The 15606-nt window shown below is 52.8% G+C and overlaps 2 protein-coding genes across 10 annotated transcripts in view; one reads left to right on the top strand and one right to left on the bottom strand.

Annotated features, from left to right (window-relative positions):
- The window catches only part of NACC1 (nucleus accumbens associated 1), a 24315-nt gene extending 17489 nt beyond the window's left edge, over window positions 1–6826 (top strand). For all 7 annotated transcript variants that reach the window (XM_023518042.1, XM_023518039.1, XM_023518038.1 and 4 more), the window contains 5 exons: window positions 548–1543; window positions 1630–1803; window positions 2905–3010; window positions 3115–3212; window positions 3819–6826. In XM_023518042.1, coding sequence (XP_023373810.1) covers window positions 556–1543; window positions 1630–1803; window positions 2905–3010; window positions 3115–3212; window positions 3819–4228 — 1776 coding nt within the window. In that variant the 5' untranslated portion in view covers window positions 548–555 and the 3' untranslated portion in view covers window positions 4229–6826. The remainder of the gene's footprint in view (window positions 1–547; window positions 1544–1629; window positions 1804–2904; window positions 3011–3114; window positions 3213–3818) is intronic.
- A 14-nt stretch (window positions 6827–6840) lies between these two features.
- STX10 (syntaxin 10) lies at window positions 6841–14797 on the bottom strand. 3 transcript variants are annotated; one of them, XM_012810239.2, is made up of 8 exons: window positions 14605–14797; window positions 14177–14346; window positions 13903–13997; window positions 13764–13826; window positions 12081–12188; window positions 11882–11988; window positions 11687–11781; window positions 6841–7006 (listed from the first exon to the last, which is right to left on the bottom strand). In XM_012810239.2, the coding sequence occupies exons 1-8, from the start codon at window positions 14637–14639 to the stop codon at window positions 6969–6971; spliced, it is 711 nt and encodes a 236-aa protein (XP_012665693.1). In that variant the 5' UTR covers window positions 14640–14797; the 3' UTR covers window positions 6841–6968. The 3 variants fall into 3 exon arrangements, with proteins under 3 accessions (XP_012665693.1, XP_003797955.1, XP_023373804.1); XM_003797907.2 differs by lacking the exon at window positions 6841–7006 and adding an exon at window positions 11314–11597; XM_023518036.1 differs by lacking the exon at window positions 6841–7006 and having other exon boundaries at window positions 11693–11781; window positions 11886–11988.
- Window positions 14798–15606: the final 809 nt, after the last annotated feature.

The following is a 15606-nucleotide window of genomic DNA, read 5'->3' as shown; positions in this document are numbered from 1 at the left end:
TTTCATCAAACCGGTTAACATAGCCTTCGCATCATCAACTTTTTGATTCTATGCAGCTTAGTGGCAGTCATTCAGTAAATGGTGATTAAGGCTCACGTGCTGGGCACTGTGAACTCTGGTGCACAGTCAGGTGACCCTGCCTTCTTGGCATTTCCATACTAGTGTGCTGCAAAGGTACCCTAGGCATGCAGCATGAGTTATCACTGGTTTGAGCTTATAGGCACTCACTGTGTCCTCGCCACCCTTCCAAGCTCTTGGTGAACTCAGTTAAACATGGGGAAATATGCCTTTGCCCATCTCTCTGCAAGGGACAGCATGTGGCCACTCTAGTCTATAGCTGGCTTAGCTGATTTGACAGGATCTTATAAAAGCAGGTCCCTAACAGGACAGAAGGAGTGGAGGGGCTCTGGGACTCTGATTAGTATGGTGAGGACAAATTGCACTGTGTGGATGTCCCTCCAGCAGAGGAGGTCTGAGAGCAGGGCCAGGCAGCCCCAGTGTTTGGACCCTGACCCAGTCCTTTTGTCTTTCCCTGTATCCCGTGCAGTTGCCACCATGGCACAGACGCTGCAGATGGAGATCCCAAACTTCGGCAACAGCATCTTGGAGTGCCTCAATGAGCAGCGGCTGCAAGGCCTGTACTGTGACGTGTCTGTGGTGGTCAAAGGCCATGCCTTCAAGGCCCACCGGGCTGTGCTGGCTGCCAGCAGCTCTTACTTCCGGGACCTCTTCAACAGCAGCCGCAGCGCGGTGGTGGAACTGCCGGCGGCTGTGCAGCCTCAGTCTTTCCAGCAGATCCTTAGCTTCTGCTATACAGGCCGCCTGAGCATGAACGTGGGTGACCAGTTTCTACTCATGTACACAGCCGGCTTCCTACAGATCCAGGAGATCATGGAGAAGGGCACAGAATTCTTCCTCAAGGTGAGCTCCCCAAGCTGCGACTCCCAGGGCCTGCACGCCGAAGAGGCCCCGTGGTCCGAGCCCCAGAGCCCTGTGGTGCAGACGTCAGGCTGGCCGGCCTGTAGCACTCCTCTGTCCCTTGTGTCACGGGTCAAGACGGAGCAGCAGGAATCAGACTCTGTGCAGTGCACGCCTGTGGCCAAGCGGCTGTGGGACAGCAGCCAGAAGGAGGCTGGAGGCAGCGGCAACGGGAGCCGCAAGATGGCCAAGTTTTCTACTCTAGACCTGGTTGCCAACCGGCCACACCAGCAGGCCCCAGTGGTGGCAGCAGCCCAACCCACTGGGGTGGCAGCAGTGGTGGTAGCAGCAACAGGGGCTGGGGCTGGGGCTGGGGCTGGGGCCGGGGCTGGGGCTGGGCCAGGTCTGCCCTACTCTATGGTGCAAAGGGCCAGGGTGATCTTACTTTCGCTATCCCTCTCTAGATCTCTAGGCACTTCGAGTGCCTACACCAGCGATAGCCCTAGTTCCTACCACAATGAGGAGGACGAGGAGGAAGACGGAGGCGAGGAGGGTACAGACGAGCAATACCGACAGATCTGCAACATGTACACCATGTATAGCATGATGAACGTCAGCCAGACAGGTGCGGCGTGTCCCGGCTTCCCACACCCCATCCCCAGGCCTGGCATCCCCTCCCCCTGACACGTGCATACCACTTTTCCTCCGCAGCTGAGAAGGTGGAGGCCCTCCCTGAGCAGGTGACCCCTGAGTCCCGCAATCGCATCCGGGTACGGCAAGACCTGGCCTCTCTCCCCACTGAACTCATCAACCAGATTGGCAACCGCTGCCACCTCAAGCTCTATGATGAGGGTGACCCCTCCGAGAAGCTGGAGCTGGTAACAGGTGAGCCAGCCAGCTTTGTCCCAGGATCTACCTGCTCCACTGCCTGGGGCCTCAGTGCACTCTAAGCTGGGCTGAGTTGTGTGGCTGATTAGGAGCTGGTGCCCTGGCCACTGTCCTGGGGCCGCAGCTGCCTCAATATTGTGATGGCTGTAGCATTAGGTGAGTTGATAGAAATCAAAGACGTACCCCTAGGTTTCTAGCTCAGGGGTTGGCTAATACTGTTTGGCCACAGGCAGGTAGATTAGCTACTTCATAGGGTGGGGGGTGAAGGCTAACTACCATAGCTGTTAAGAATTTGGCTGGGTGAAGTGGCTCTTGCTTCTAATTCTATTGCATTGGGAGGCAGAGGCAAGAGGATTGCTTGAGGCCAGGAATTTGAGACCAGCCTGAGCAAGAGTGGGACCCTGTTTCTATCAAAAATAGAAAAATGAGAGCTGGGCCTGGTGGCTCATACCTGTAATCCTAGTACTTTGGGAGGCTGGAGTGGGTGGATTGCTTGAGCTCAGGAGTTAGAGACTGGCCTGAGCCGGAGTGAGACCTTGTCTTTACTCAAAATAGAAAAACTAGCTGGGCTCTGTGGTGGGCACCTATAGTCTCAGCTATTTGGGAAGCTGAGGCAAAAGGATCTCTGGAGCCCAAGAGTTTGAGGTTGCTGTGAGCTATGATGCCACAGCATTCTGGCCAGGACAATAGAGTGAGACTTGGTCTCAAAAAAAAAAAAGGGGCCTTGAGGTCACAGTGTATGGTGATGAGGCTCCACTCCTCCATACTCTATAGCTGGCCACAGTCAAGGTCCTTACAGCCACACACAGGTGGTTGTACTAGGCTCACAATGGGACTCGGCACACACAGTAGTGCTATAAATGGTGACACTACTCTTTTCTGTCCTTTCCTGAGTGATGACAGACGGGGAGTCCCTAGGAGCCTCACTCGACTGCCCTCAGGGGGAAGGAAGAAGATCCTTGGGGCAAAAGTGGGGACCCAGAGCCCAGTAGAGAGTCTCAGGGCTTCTGAGAAGGGGGTTGGGCCCACATGATGGTGTGGCCTCATGGGGGGTGTGTTTGGGGCACTCTGAGCCATCCTCTGGCCTATCCTCACCAGGCACCAACGTGTACATCACAAGGGCACAGCTCATGAACTGCCATGTCAGCGCAGGCACGCGGCACAAGGTCCTGCTGCGGCGGCTCCTGGCTGCCTTCTTTGACCGGTGAGGCCCTTGCCAGACCCTGGGGAAGGGTAGTGGGGTTGCCCTGTGCCCCTTATCACTGCCACCATTACTGAGTACCTCTGTGCCCCCCACCCTGCCCCCAGGAACACACTGGCCAACAGCTGTGGTACTGGCATCCGCTCTTCTAGCAACAACCCTACCCGCAAGCCACTGGACAGCCGTGTTCTTCATGCTGTCAAGTGTGAGTGTCTGTACTTTGGGAGAAAGGGCTGGCAGGCAGACTGTGTATTCTTCCAGCGTTGGCCCTGATGTATGGGTGCAGTTTTGTATTGAGAAGGATTCTGAGGCTCAGTATAGGCTTGTTGGGAAGAGGGCTGTGACTGATAGGTTTCTTTGTGCTTGGGTGACAGAGGTGCCAAAGAGAGGTCAGGGGGCCTGTATCAGGAGGATCTCAAACTCAGGGAGGTCATAGGAGGGATGAAGCGGCTGGCAGAACCTGCCAAAAGGGGCCACCACCACACCAGATGGTTTTAGCCACCTGTTAGAGTGAGTCAAGGTTTCCATGTGGACTCTTCCAGTTACTAAATTCTGGCAAATGATCCCAATTGTTCAAGAATGTGTTGCTAGCACATCAAAACCCACATTTCCCTACATGTGGCCAAAGTCAGGCATTTGGGAACAGGAGGTGTTGGTCTGTGGTTTGAAGTCCCATGTGTTGGCCTCAGTTGTCTCCCCTCTGAGGCGGAGGTCACAGATGGTAGGGAATGGGTGGTCTCATGAGAAACCAGTCAGACTTGTGTCATGGCCGTGCCACATCTGAGCCACCTTCCCTATCCTGCCTACATAGACTACTGCCAGAACTTCGCCCCAAACTTCAAGGAGAGTGAGATGAATGCCATTGCAGCCGACATGTGCACCAATGCCCGCCGCGTCGTGCGCAAGAGCTGGATGCCCAAGCTCAAGGTGCTCAAGACTGAGGGTGATACCTACACCACCTTCATCAGCGAAACGGGCAAGATAGAGCCAGACATGATGGGCGTGGGCAAGATAGAGCCAGACGTAATGGGTGTGGGCAAGATAGAGCCAGACATGATTGGCGTTGGCAAGATAGAGCCAGACATGATGGGTGTGGGCAAGATAGAGCCAGACATGATGGGTGTGGGCAAGATAGAGCCAGACATGATGGGTGTGGAGCATGGCTTTGAGACAACTGGCCATGAGGGCGAGGCAGGCCCCTCAGCTGAGGGCCTGCAGTAACCCACATCGGACCCTCCCCTTGGGCTGCACACTCCCCTCCCATCACACCCCTGCCCACCATCTTGGTCACGAGCTACTGTCTGTCCCTCCCCAGGGCCCGCGGGGGGGTGCTGCATGCTCCTAGCCCCTCTGCCTCCCCTCTTCTACTCTCTTCCCCCAACACGAGCCGGCCAGGTGGGAGAGGACAGAGGATGCCAGGGCAGATGACCGAGGTCCATGCTGCCTTCTTTAACACATACTCGTGCAGTTGGGAGCTCTGACTCCTCCCCTAACCCCTAGCAATCATCTGTCCACTCACCAGGCCCACCAGGGAGAGGGGACTGGCCTGAGGGGCTTGGGAAGGCCCCCTCCCCAGGCCTTGGATTGCCCTACACGGAAGCATTCCTCAGCCTCTGCCCCTCACTGCAGCCCCTTGGGACTTGAGGGGGGGCCCCCAGGGGTTCTCAGGACCCCTCCTGCCACCTCCCAGTGCTTCCACGTCTCCAAAAGCGCCTTCCTGTCACCCTCGTCTGTCCCTGTGCCTGGGGGCTGGGGTAGGCGAGGCTGTGGAGACTACCCATTTTACAGCTGGGGAAACTGAGGCTCAGAGAAATTGCACAACTGACCTAAGGTGGAGGGCCCAGTGCCCATTCTCCTCTCCCCTGCCTCTGTTGTCCCCCATTGGTCCCTTGGAGCCTGAGAGAGGCAAGTCCTAAGGAAGGGAGTTGTTGGGGGAAGATGGAGGGTCTCAGAGGCTAGGAGAAGAGGTATGCAGGGCTGGCAGAGCGCGTGCGTGCGTGTGTGTGTGCGTGTGTGTGTGTGTGTGTGTGTGTATAGAAGTTTTGCTTTCAGACAAATGAAGATTTAAAGCAGTAGGGGGCCCCTTCTCTCTATTCTCCTCACCACATCCCACCCCACAGCAGAGCCCCAGGCCTCCACAACCCCTGTACATAATTTTTAAAACTTTTTTTAGCGAATGAACTATTGAAGTATAAGATCCCTTTTATTTTTCAAACCAATGGAACTGTGTCCAATGTCCCCCTCAGGCCTGGGCTGAGGAAGGCAGGCTGTCGTGGGGGTGCTGGGGGCAGGCTGAATGTGTGCACATGTGTAGGTGTGTGTTTCTGTGGTGGGGCCCCAGTCCCAGGTGCCACCTAGGCTCCTGTGGGTCTGCCCAGCTTCTCCTTCTCTTGTCCCCCTCCCCAACAGGGCTACAGTTTAAAGGGTGTCCCAGGTCTTGGCCAGATGGCTTCTTCAAGGGCTGGGCAGGGCCAGGCCCACTTCCACTGATAGGATTTGTTTGCAGAATTTTCTCTCTTACCTTTCCTTTCTATTTTTTTAGTTTTACATGTGAACATGGAGGGCTTTTTTTCCTACTCACCATTCCCCCACATGGGTTGTCATTTCACCATCTCACAGTTGTGTTCGTGGCCCTTGACCTCCCTCCCCATCTCCCATCACACTTAGTGGCCTCTGTAAAGAGGTAGGGCCCTGATTAGACTCTCTTGAGTGGTTTGGAGACCATCCACCTGACTCAGCAGCCCTGCCTGCCTGCTGGGGGTCCCTTCTAACATCTGCTTACTGCCGGGGTCAGTCTGGGGTGTCGGGGTCCTGGTGCTCTGCTGTCCTGGCCCAGCCTCAGCACCTTAGCCCCCAGCCATCTGTCCTGGAGGGGGAGGGAGTCAACACCCCCAGCTAAAGCACAAGCACCTTAGTCACCATCCCTCCCCTTACCTTGCCCTCCTAGCCTGACATCCCACCCCAGCATTGATTTCCCAAAGCACAATATCCTGGTCACTTGGCAGCAGCTATGCCCAGTGGGGGTAAGGAGTGGGTGGGACCTCCAGTCAGACCCCCAAAAGGAAGCAGGAGTTCCTAGGCACTCCCCTCCTTCCAGGCCTTAGTGTGGGGGGGCAGCTGTCTGGGACCAGGGGGTCTTTCTTCCTCCCCATCCCCTTGTCCTGGGGAGGCCCCTGCCTGTTCCTCCCTGCCTCTTCCTCGGGTGGGACTTGCCCCTGTCACTTCTTTGAGCACTGGCTTGGGTGGCAGAGCCCACTTGTTTCAGGGACCCCAGGAGGTGCCCCAGGCTCCCGGGACTGTGTGCGTGGGTCTAGGGGGGGTGGGGGGTTGGGGGTGGGGAGAGGGTCTGGGCAGGGGGTGCAGGGGAGGATACTCCTCACCAGGAGAGCCAAAGACAGGGTTGTGCCTTACCCCAAGAGCTTACCCACCCCTCTTGCCTTGCCATCCTCTCCACCCAGGGCAGCCTGCTGCTTTTCCCTTCTTTTCCTGCCCTGCTCTGCTCTGAGCTGCATGGTCCCTTCACCCTGGGCAGCCAGGAAGGAATAGGAATGGGGAATCATCAGAAAGACTGGGGCCCCCCCACCCAGCTCTGCTTCCCTGGCCCCCACTCACCTAAACCTCTTTCACGTGGGACAGGCCACCCACCCTGTCCATGTGAAGTGCCAACACCCTCCTTGCCCTGGGCCAAACCCCTACTCCCTTCCTGGGCCCCCAAGTGAGATTGCACATTAACTACTGTAAGGAGAGGAGAGGTGTTGGCAAATGTGAACCATGAGGATATCAGTGATACTGATGAGAATAAACTAAACGCCTTTGTAACAGCCCTGCCGCATGCTGTTTATTGGGGGTGTGCGGGACTGGGGGGGCACCATGGGTGCTATGCCTAGCACACCCAGGCCACCCTGACTCCAGGCTGACAGTTACCAGTTCCTTCCAGCTACCCAACAGGTACAGAAAAGCATTAACATTCCTTACCCTCTGACTGGTCCTGCCACACATCTGAGGATATGAAAAGACAAAAGATTCTATCAAGTAAGAAAAACATTCAGGTTCCTTGAGGCCCTGTAGATTCAAAGATAATTAATGGAATTAATCTGAAATAACATGGGAAAAGTATTTACTGACCTTGGGATCCCATCAAGCGAAAGGGCCCCATTGATTAAAAAATAACATGGTCAATTTTCAAAGTAACATGGGAAAGATATTTAGTAAATAAATATCTTTTTTTTCTTTTCTTTTTTTTTTTTGAGACAGAGCCTCAAGCTGTCCCCCTGGGTAGAGTGCTGTGACATCACAGCTCACAGCAACCTCCAACTCCTGAGCTCAAGCGAGTCTCCTGCCTCAGCCTCCCAAGTATCTGGGACCACAGGCGCACGCCACAATGCCCGGCTATTTTTTTTTTTTTTTTTTGGTTGCAGCCGTCATTGTTTGGCGGGCCTGGGCTGGATTCAAACCCACCAGCTCAGGTGTATGTGGCTGGCACCTTAGCCACTTGAGCCACAGGTGTCGAGCCATTTAGTAAATATCTTAACCTTAGTGATCCTGCTAGGTCAAAAGATCTGCCCTAAGATGGAGAAGGAACCTTCATCTCTTGGTCCAAGCCAAGTCCATCTAATCTGATTACTTGGGAGGGGTGTCAAAATACATGGGGAAGATGACGGTGAGACACTTCAATTCACAGGGCAACTGCAGTATATTTCAGTAATACTAGCCCCCTTTGCAGTGGCACAACTGCCAGATAAAGATGATCCCACTCTATCACCCAGGCCAGGCGTCCTCAAACTACGACCCTTGGGCCACATGTGGCTCGCCTAGGACATTTATCCAGCCCACCGGGTGTTTCTGCTGCTGCTGCTTGTCCTGCTTAGCAGCTGACTCATCCTGGGGCTCGCAGTCTGGCCCTCCAATGGTCTGAGGGATCTGAGGGACAGTGAACTGGCCCCCTGTTTATAAAGTTTGAGGACCCCTGACCCAGGCTATAGTGCAGTGGCATGATCTTTGCTTGCTACAGCCTTGAACTCCCAAGTAACCCTCCTCCCTCATCCCTGAGTAGCTGGGACTATAGGCACCTGCCACTGTGCCCAGCCAATTTTTCCCATTTTTAAATTAATATGTTTGCTTTTTTTTTTTTTTTTTTTTTGAGACAGAGCCTCAGCTGTCCCCCTGGGTAGAGTGCCATGGCGTCACAGCTCATAGCACCCTCCAACTCCTGGGCTCAAGTGAGTCTCCTGCCTCCATTTCTCAAGTAGCTGAGATCTGTAATCTCAGTGCCTGCCAAATGCCTGGCTATTTTTTGGTTGCAGCCGTCACTGTTTGGCAGGCCCAGGCTGGATTCAAACCCACCAGTTCAGGTGTATGTGGCTGGCACCTTAGCAGTTTGAGCCAGCTTGTTTGTTAGGATAATTTATTCTTTTGTGTGTGTGTGTGTGGCTGTGGCTGGGTTTGAACCCACCACCTGGCATATGGGGCCAGCACCCTATTCCTTTGAGTCACAGGAGCCACCCAATACTTTACTATTCTTAACTGTGAGTAAAAAAAGAAAAAAACTTGAGCCACCATGCCCATATCTATGCTTCTGTGTAGCTGGGATTACAGGCACACACCTCGGTACCTGTCTCCAAAAGTGCTTCTTTTAAGGAAGATTTAGAATTAAATACAGAAAGGATCAAGAGAACCTAGGCCAATATAAAAGGACTCTCTACATATGTTTCTTTTTAAGATTTGACAAATTGGTTAATAGAAGGACATCTTTGTAACAGCAGTTTATAAATGAGCAACGGAGATGCCTACTTTTGATGACTGATTACATAATGTTTGGTATGGAAACATCTAATAATCTCAGATTCATAGCACTTGAAGGTTTCCGCTGTTTATAGGAATAACTGTACTCAGGAAGACTCTATGGCAGGGGTTCTCAACATGTGGGTCGAGACCCACAGGAACTGATAAAGGCCGCAGCATTAGGAAGGTTGAGAACCACTGCTCTATGGCTTATCAGAGAGGAACTGAACTAGATTTGCAATGGAACCAACCCAATGTCACTCAAAAGCCCCTTAGAAGTAACTGTTAGGCTTTACATCTAACCTCAACCTCTGCCACACTGCCCAGCTATCTTTTTTTTTTTTTTTGAGACAGAGTCTCAACTTTGTTACCCTCATTAGAGTGCTGTGTTGTCACAGCTCACAGCAACTTCAAACTCTTGGGCTTAAGTGATTCTCTTGCCTCAGTGTCCCAAGTAGCTGGGACTACAGACGCCTGCCAAATGCCTGACTATTTTTTTGTTGCAGTTGTTATTGTTTAGCTGGCCCAGGCCAGGTTTGAACCCTCCAGCCTGGGTATATGTTGCTGGCGCCCTACCCACTGAACTATAGGCGCTGCCCAGCTATCTTTTAGGAAACAAGGTCTCGCTCTTATTCAGGCTGGTGTTGAACTTCGGAGCTCAAGCAATCCACTGGCCTATGCCTCCCAGAGTATTAGAATTACAGGCGTAAGCCACTGAATGCATCAGCCCATAAGACTACAAGCAGCCCATCCAGGACGTGATAGCAGAAATGACCAATGGAGGTGTGGATTTTTCATTTGAGGTCATTGGTTAGCTTGACACTATGATGGCTGCTCTGTTATGTTGTCATGAGCCATGTGGCACAAGTGTCATTGTAGGGGTCCCTCCTTATTCTCAAAACCGCTTGATGAACCCTATACTGCTACTGACGGAATACTCCTGGAAAGGAGGTGTTTTTGGTGGCTGTAAGAGTAAAAATTCTGTCCCCAATCTTGTGGCTGATTTTATGGCTAAGAAGTTTTCACTGGATACATTAATAACCAATGTTCTACCTTTTGAGAAGATAAATGAAGGATTTGACTTGCTTTGCTCTGGAAAGAGCATCTGTACCATCCTGACATTTTGAGACCATACAGATGCCTTCCCTGCCAGCAGTCTTTAGCCTCCTCCATCCCACACCTTCTATAGCACAGACGGGGCAATGTCATTGATCCTGTTCTGCAGAGATGTTAGTCATTTCCACAAGGAACAGAAATTGATACAAGATTATTTTTCAAGAAAATATTAAAAATCCTAGTGACATCTAGATAAGATGTTGAATATCACCTGGGAAATTGAGACCAGTAAATCTTCCTTCTTACTCATTTTACTTTTTCTTTTTTTGCATTTTTTGTTGGCCAGGGCCGGATTTGAACCTGCCACCCCTGGCATATGGGGCCAGCACCCTACTTCTTGAGCCACAGGCACTGCCCAATCATTTAGTGTATGTCACCTTTCTCAGTGAAGAAATAAACTTCTTGGGTGGCGCTTGTAGCTCAAGCGGCTGAGGCACCAGCCACATACACTAGAGCTGGCGGGTTCAAAAGCAGCCTGGACTGCCCAAACAACAATGACAACTACAACCACAAAAAGCTGGGCATTGTGGCAGGCGCCTGTAATCCCAGCTACTTGGGAGGCTGAGGCAAGAGAATCGCGTAAGCCCAGGAGTTGGAGGTTGCTGTGAGCTGTTATGCCACAGCACTCTACCCAGGGCAACAGCTTGAGGCGTAAAAAAAGAAAAAAGGGTGGCACCTGTGGCTCAAAGGAGTAGGGCACCAGCCCCATATGCCACAGGTGGAGAATTCAAACCTCCAGCCCCTGCAGAAAAAAAAAAAAAAGAAAGAAAGAAACTTCTTGGGTCTTCTTGCAAAAAAAAATATATATATAATTACAGGTGTGAGCCACTGGGCCTGGCCCCAGGTAGAACTTTAAAAGCTCAAGGAAAGGCTTGGCTCCTGTAGCTCAAGCAGCTAAGGCGCCAGCCACATACACCAGAGCTGGCAGGTTCGAAACCAGCTTGGGCCTGCCAAACAACAATGACAACTACAACCAAAAAATAGCTAGGCGTTGTGGCAGGCGCTTGTAGTCCCAGCTACTTGGGAGGCCTGTGAGCTGTGATGCCACAGCACTCTACCCAGGATGACAGCTTGAGGCTCTGTCTCAAAAAAAAAAAAAAAAGCTCAAGGAAAGATCAGGGTTTGAAATTTTCGATAGTAATACATTATGTTACTAAAACCAAGAAATAAACCAGAATAGTCTCTTCTGCACCAAATATCAACCACTGAAACCCATACCATGCATGTACATGCATGCACACCAGGGCCCCTGCTCACACAGTGGCTTAGAATGGGAGTTCCAATCAGAGTTCAATCACAAGTTTGTAGTCAATACACCATATGATACAATTATGTACAAAAAAAGGCTGGGATTTTATTTCTAAATTGGCTTTGGGGCACCGGAAATAGAAAACGGGGAGGGGTGTGTCTGAGGTCTCCCTACCTCTTCCACCCCCTAAGCGCACTTGAGATAGGACTGGGGCAGGGCTTTTAGCCCAAGGCCCTGAAGGTCTCACTAGCTCTGAATGAGAGGGTTGGCCCCTAGGGGGGATCATCTCCTCCCAGGAGGCAGGGCCAGCTTGAAAGTGTGACAGCTACCCTGGCATGAGGGACCAGTCCCTCAGGGTGGGCTGGGGTCAGAGAGAGAAGAGTAGGATTAAAACCACGAGAAGAACCCCAAGTAGCACCACGATGGCACACCATTGTCGCCGGTCTGGGGACAAGAAAGTCAGAAGTCACATGAGAGGGGGTATCGCCTATGACCTGCCCCCACCAGGACCTACTGGCACCTGGGGGACTCACCACTTGTCATGTGAGAAACTTTGGCCATCTTCCTGAGGACCCCATCCATCTGGGATTGAGTGTTGTCCATCTCATGAGCAAAGGCATCGAGCATGCTGCAAATTACCAGGATGTAATCAGCTCCCAAAGGGCCTAAGCACACCAGGATGGCTGAGGGCCCCTGCCCCTGGACCACTTCTGGGGGCCTGGCCTCACATGCCCTGCTCGTCCAATTCCTCCCCAACACGGCCAGACATGTGTTTCAGAACCCGGATGCTTCCAGACACCATTTCCAGCTGTTGATCCTGTTGGTCTATGATTAGCTGCAGAGCAGAAAGGTGGTAGGGGCAGTTGGCAGGGACCCCAGAACAGTCTGCTGCCTCTTCCATCCCAGGGCCTGGTGATCCACACAAACCTGCTGCATGGCCTGCTGTTCCTCAATGTAGCGAGAGGTGGCTGAGACTGCGCTGGCATCTAGCAGGTCACTGGGTGACTTCTGGGCAGCTGGCTTAGCTGCCAGCATCTGTGCAGACACAGACCACAGGCTCAGGGAGGAACACCTGAGCAAGGCTTGTTTGTGGCACATCTACAAGGTGCTAAGTGAGGAAGACCATCTATGGAACAGGACAGTCTAGGTTCCCCCCAAGACCATGCCTCCTGTGCCTCAGTTTTCTCATCTATAAAATGGGGGGAACATTAATCCTTATTTCCTGGGGTTGGAATGAAGATTTTTTTTTTTTTGAGACAAAACCTCAAGCTATTGCCCTGGGTGGAGTGCCATGGCATCACAGCTCACAGCAACCTCCAACTCCTGGGCTCAAGCGAGTCTCCTGCCTCCGCCTCCCAAGTAGCTGGAACTACAGGCGCCCGCCACAACGCCTGGCCATTTTTTGGTTGCAGCTGTCATTATTGTTTGGTGGGCCCAGGCTAGAGTCAAACCCGCCAGCTTAGGTGTATGTGACTGACGCCTTAGCCACTTGAGCCACAGGCGCCAAGCCTGGAATGAAGATTTAATGAATTAATCCATGGGGGACACACTAAGTGACCATAGCACACTAAGTGCTAATAAATGTCACCTTTTATTGTTTTCTTGGATTATTATTTCATAATGGAGTCAGAAGGGGACAGACAGCAGCCCAGGTTTGAATTCTGTTTCCATCACTAGTGCATGACCTTAATCAAGTGGCTCTTCCCAGGGCTGGCGATAGGCAAAGTGACTGCAAAGCATTGAGCAAGGAGTTATTATTAAATATATTTTAGATTTTGACATTTAATCCTTAAGGTGGCTCATCTGGAAGATGCGTAGGCAATACAGGATGCCCAACTGATAAGGGCCTCAAGTTCTCTACCCTTCCAAACCCCTTGTGGGCTTATGAAGAAATGGAGAAAAACTATTTTGTTGTTGTTGTTGCTTGTTTGAGGGAGTCTCACTTTGTTGCCCTTGGTAGAAAATCACTCAAGTGATTCTCTTGCCCCAGCCTCCCAAGTAGCTGGGACTACAGGTGCCCACCATAATGCCAGGCTATTTTTTGAGATGGGGTCTCACTCTTGCTCAGGCTGGTAGGCTGGGGCTTTTGACAAGGGAAGACTGGACACACAACATGGAGGAGAAGGATAGACAGAGGCGTCAGAGAGAACACATGTGCACAAGTGGTATGCACACAGGTTAGGAACACTCACTTGGGAACTGGGATGGAGATACATCAGGGGCAAACAGAGGTGTTCTCAGAGGCTGAGTGCACACACTTCGGTAGGTTAGGTACATACACAAAGACAAAGCAGGCATACATTCTGGAAATAGCAGTGCACCGAGCAAATGGCATGGAAACACAAAATGCATAGGCATACAGCCCCAGCCCTCTGCTCCCTAACAGGAAACCAGCATAAAGCTGAAGGAGAAAGTAGAGAGGTACCCACAGAAATATACACACAGAGAGGGCTCAGGTGTACACATCCAGAAAGAGATGTAGATAGACAGCCAGAAGACAGCTGCACACAGAGCAAATGAGCACTGACACACATAGGGATCAGGCTTGCACGCAAAGGGGTAGGTCACTGAGAGAGACTAGGGTGGGCATGTAGGGTCAGGGTGCCTTACCTCTCTGTTATTCCTCTCCATGAAGGCTATGGCTGTTGGGCTGACCATACGGTCCTTCATTTCCTGGGGGTGAGGACAACATTAGGGAATAAAGACACTTTAACCTCCCTACAGCACCACTGCCCCAAGCTGTCCTCACCTGGACCGTCTCCCGCATCCTCTCCACAAACTCCTTTCTCTCCTGCAGGTCTCCAGCTGGGAGCTTAAACTTGCCTGGATTGGATTCCACTATCCGTGAGCTGAGAGTCAAGGGTCAAAGCCAGAGCCAGATACCCATCTCCCTCTACCCTTCTCCAACCTCCACTCAACACCTCCCAAGTGCCCATCCGGCCTTCCCAATGGCTGGCTCTCTGTGGCCCCCGCCACCCCCTCAATGAGTTCCCTCATGCCCCGCCACCCAAAGCCCAGGATATCGATGGTCTCTTCCAGATCCTCGAGGTCCCACTCAATGCTGCGCAGGCCATTCCGCAGCTCATTGGTCGTCCAGTCTAGTTCCTCGCGTCCCACAGCCGCGCTCTCCTGTAGGAGCTCGCACCAGCGCTGGTATAGACCGCGGGCCGTGTTCACCGCCTTTTGCACCTCGCTGCAGGCAGGGGCACAGCGGGCGCGGCTGGGGACAGGCGGTCCTCGCGCCTGCTCCTGCCTCCTGCTGCGCCCCCAAGCGAATGGGGCGTTCAGAAGCCCTCATATCCTCCTTGCGTACCCCTCCTATTCGGCCTCAGGGCAACCAAAGCACCCGGACGACCGTGCCCAGCCCGCCTGGCACGCTCTAGCCCGCACTCAAGAACTGGCTGGCTTGGGGACTGAGCGCCTTCCGCCCTCTCCCGTCGTTGTCACTCACCCTCGGACTACAAAAAAAGGGTCTTCGAGAGACATGTCAAATCCCTCTCCCAACCCCCACCAGTCCCCCGGACCGAATGCCCTTCTGGCTAGGGTTTGCTGGTCGGTGGTCTACCAGTTTAGGAGGACGCGCCGCCACCCCCGCCCCCGTCACACCACCATTGAGAGCGAGCCTCCAGGAGAGAAAGAGAGGCCTTAAAGTACAGAAACTTCCGCCTCTCTGCGGCCATTTTGGTTATGGGCAAAGGTGACTTCCTGTTCTCAAGTCCCGCCCCTTCGCCTCCACGTGCCATACGGCGTTAGGGGCAGTGTCCCAGTCCTGTCTGGCTGGGTTTAGGTCACATCTCGGAATCTTACTTCGAGACTTCGTCCTTCGGATTTGTGCTGCTCAACCTCAGTTTCCCATCTGGGCAATGTAAATAATAATAACTTAGACAGGATTATGGCTAGGGGCGGTGCTCTTTCCATTTGTTGAATCTTTTGACAAACTCCCTGAGCTGGCACTAGGATTCGGTCCTGGGAGATCGTCCCAGCCTAGGGTCCCGAGAGTGATCCTCCCTTCCTCCCTGCAGGGGCGGATGAGGAGGAGGAATTCTGCTGCAGGGGGCGGGTTCTGCAAGACTCCATCTTTTTTCTGCCTAGAGAGTGGGAGGATGCCTGGAGGTTGCCTTGGGGCTGGGTGGCTGTAAGGCGGGGGTGGGGGGGAGCCGAGATATCTGTTGGGGGTAGGGCCACCTTTCAGAACGTGTGTGGAGGTGGATTTCTACGTGAGTGCAGAGTCTTAAGTTCGAGTTCGGAGGGGGTTTAGGGAAGGGGTGTATTGGCTTTGAGAATGGTCTTCCGGGCGGTCCTTTGCGTGTGGGAGGGGTCAAGGACTCTTAGGGTTGCCCCTGTGTGACAGAGGTTCCGTGTATGGCGTCTCTAGGAAAGAACTTCTTTGAGAGGCTCGGCGCCTGTGGCTCAAGCGGCTAAGGCGCCAGCCACATACACCTAAGGTGGCGGG

This window comes from Otolemur garnettii, unplaced genomic scaffold (assembly GCF_000181295.1).
Source record: "Otolemur garnettii isolate 467f Iridium unplaced genomic scaffold, OtoGar3 scaffold00127, whole genome shotgun sequence".
NCBI lineage: Eukaryota > Metazoa > Chordata > Mammalia > Primates > Galagidae > Otolemur > Otolemur garnettii.
Note: the sequence above shows the minus strand (reverse complement) of the source record. Positions and strands in the feature narration are given on the sequence as shown.

Bases quoted from the DNA above. Each gene is read 5' to 3' on its own strand.
- STX10 (XM_003797907.2), bottom strand. From the start codon at position 14,639: ATGTCTCTCGAAGACCCTTTTTTTGTAGTCCGAGG. The intron at 14,347-14,604 runs GTGAGTGACAAC...CCCTGCCTGCAG, and splicing joins CCTTTTTTTGTAGTCCGAGG to CGAGGTGCAAAAGGCGGTGA. The intron at 13,827-13,902 runs GTGAGGACAGCT...CCTCACCCCCAG, and splicing joins GGATGCGGGAGACGGTCCAG to GAAATGAAGGACCGTATGGT.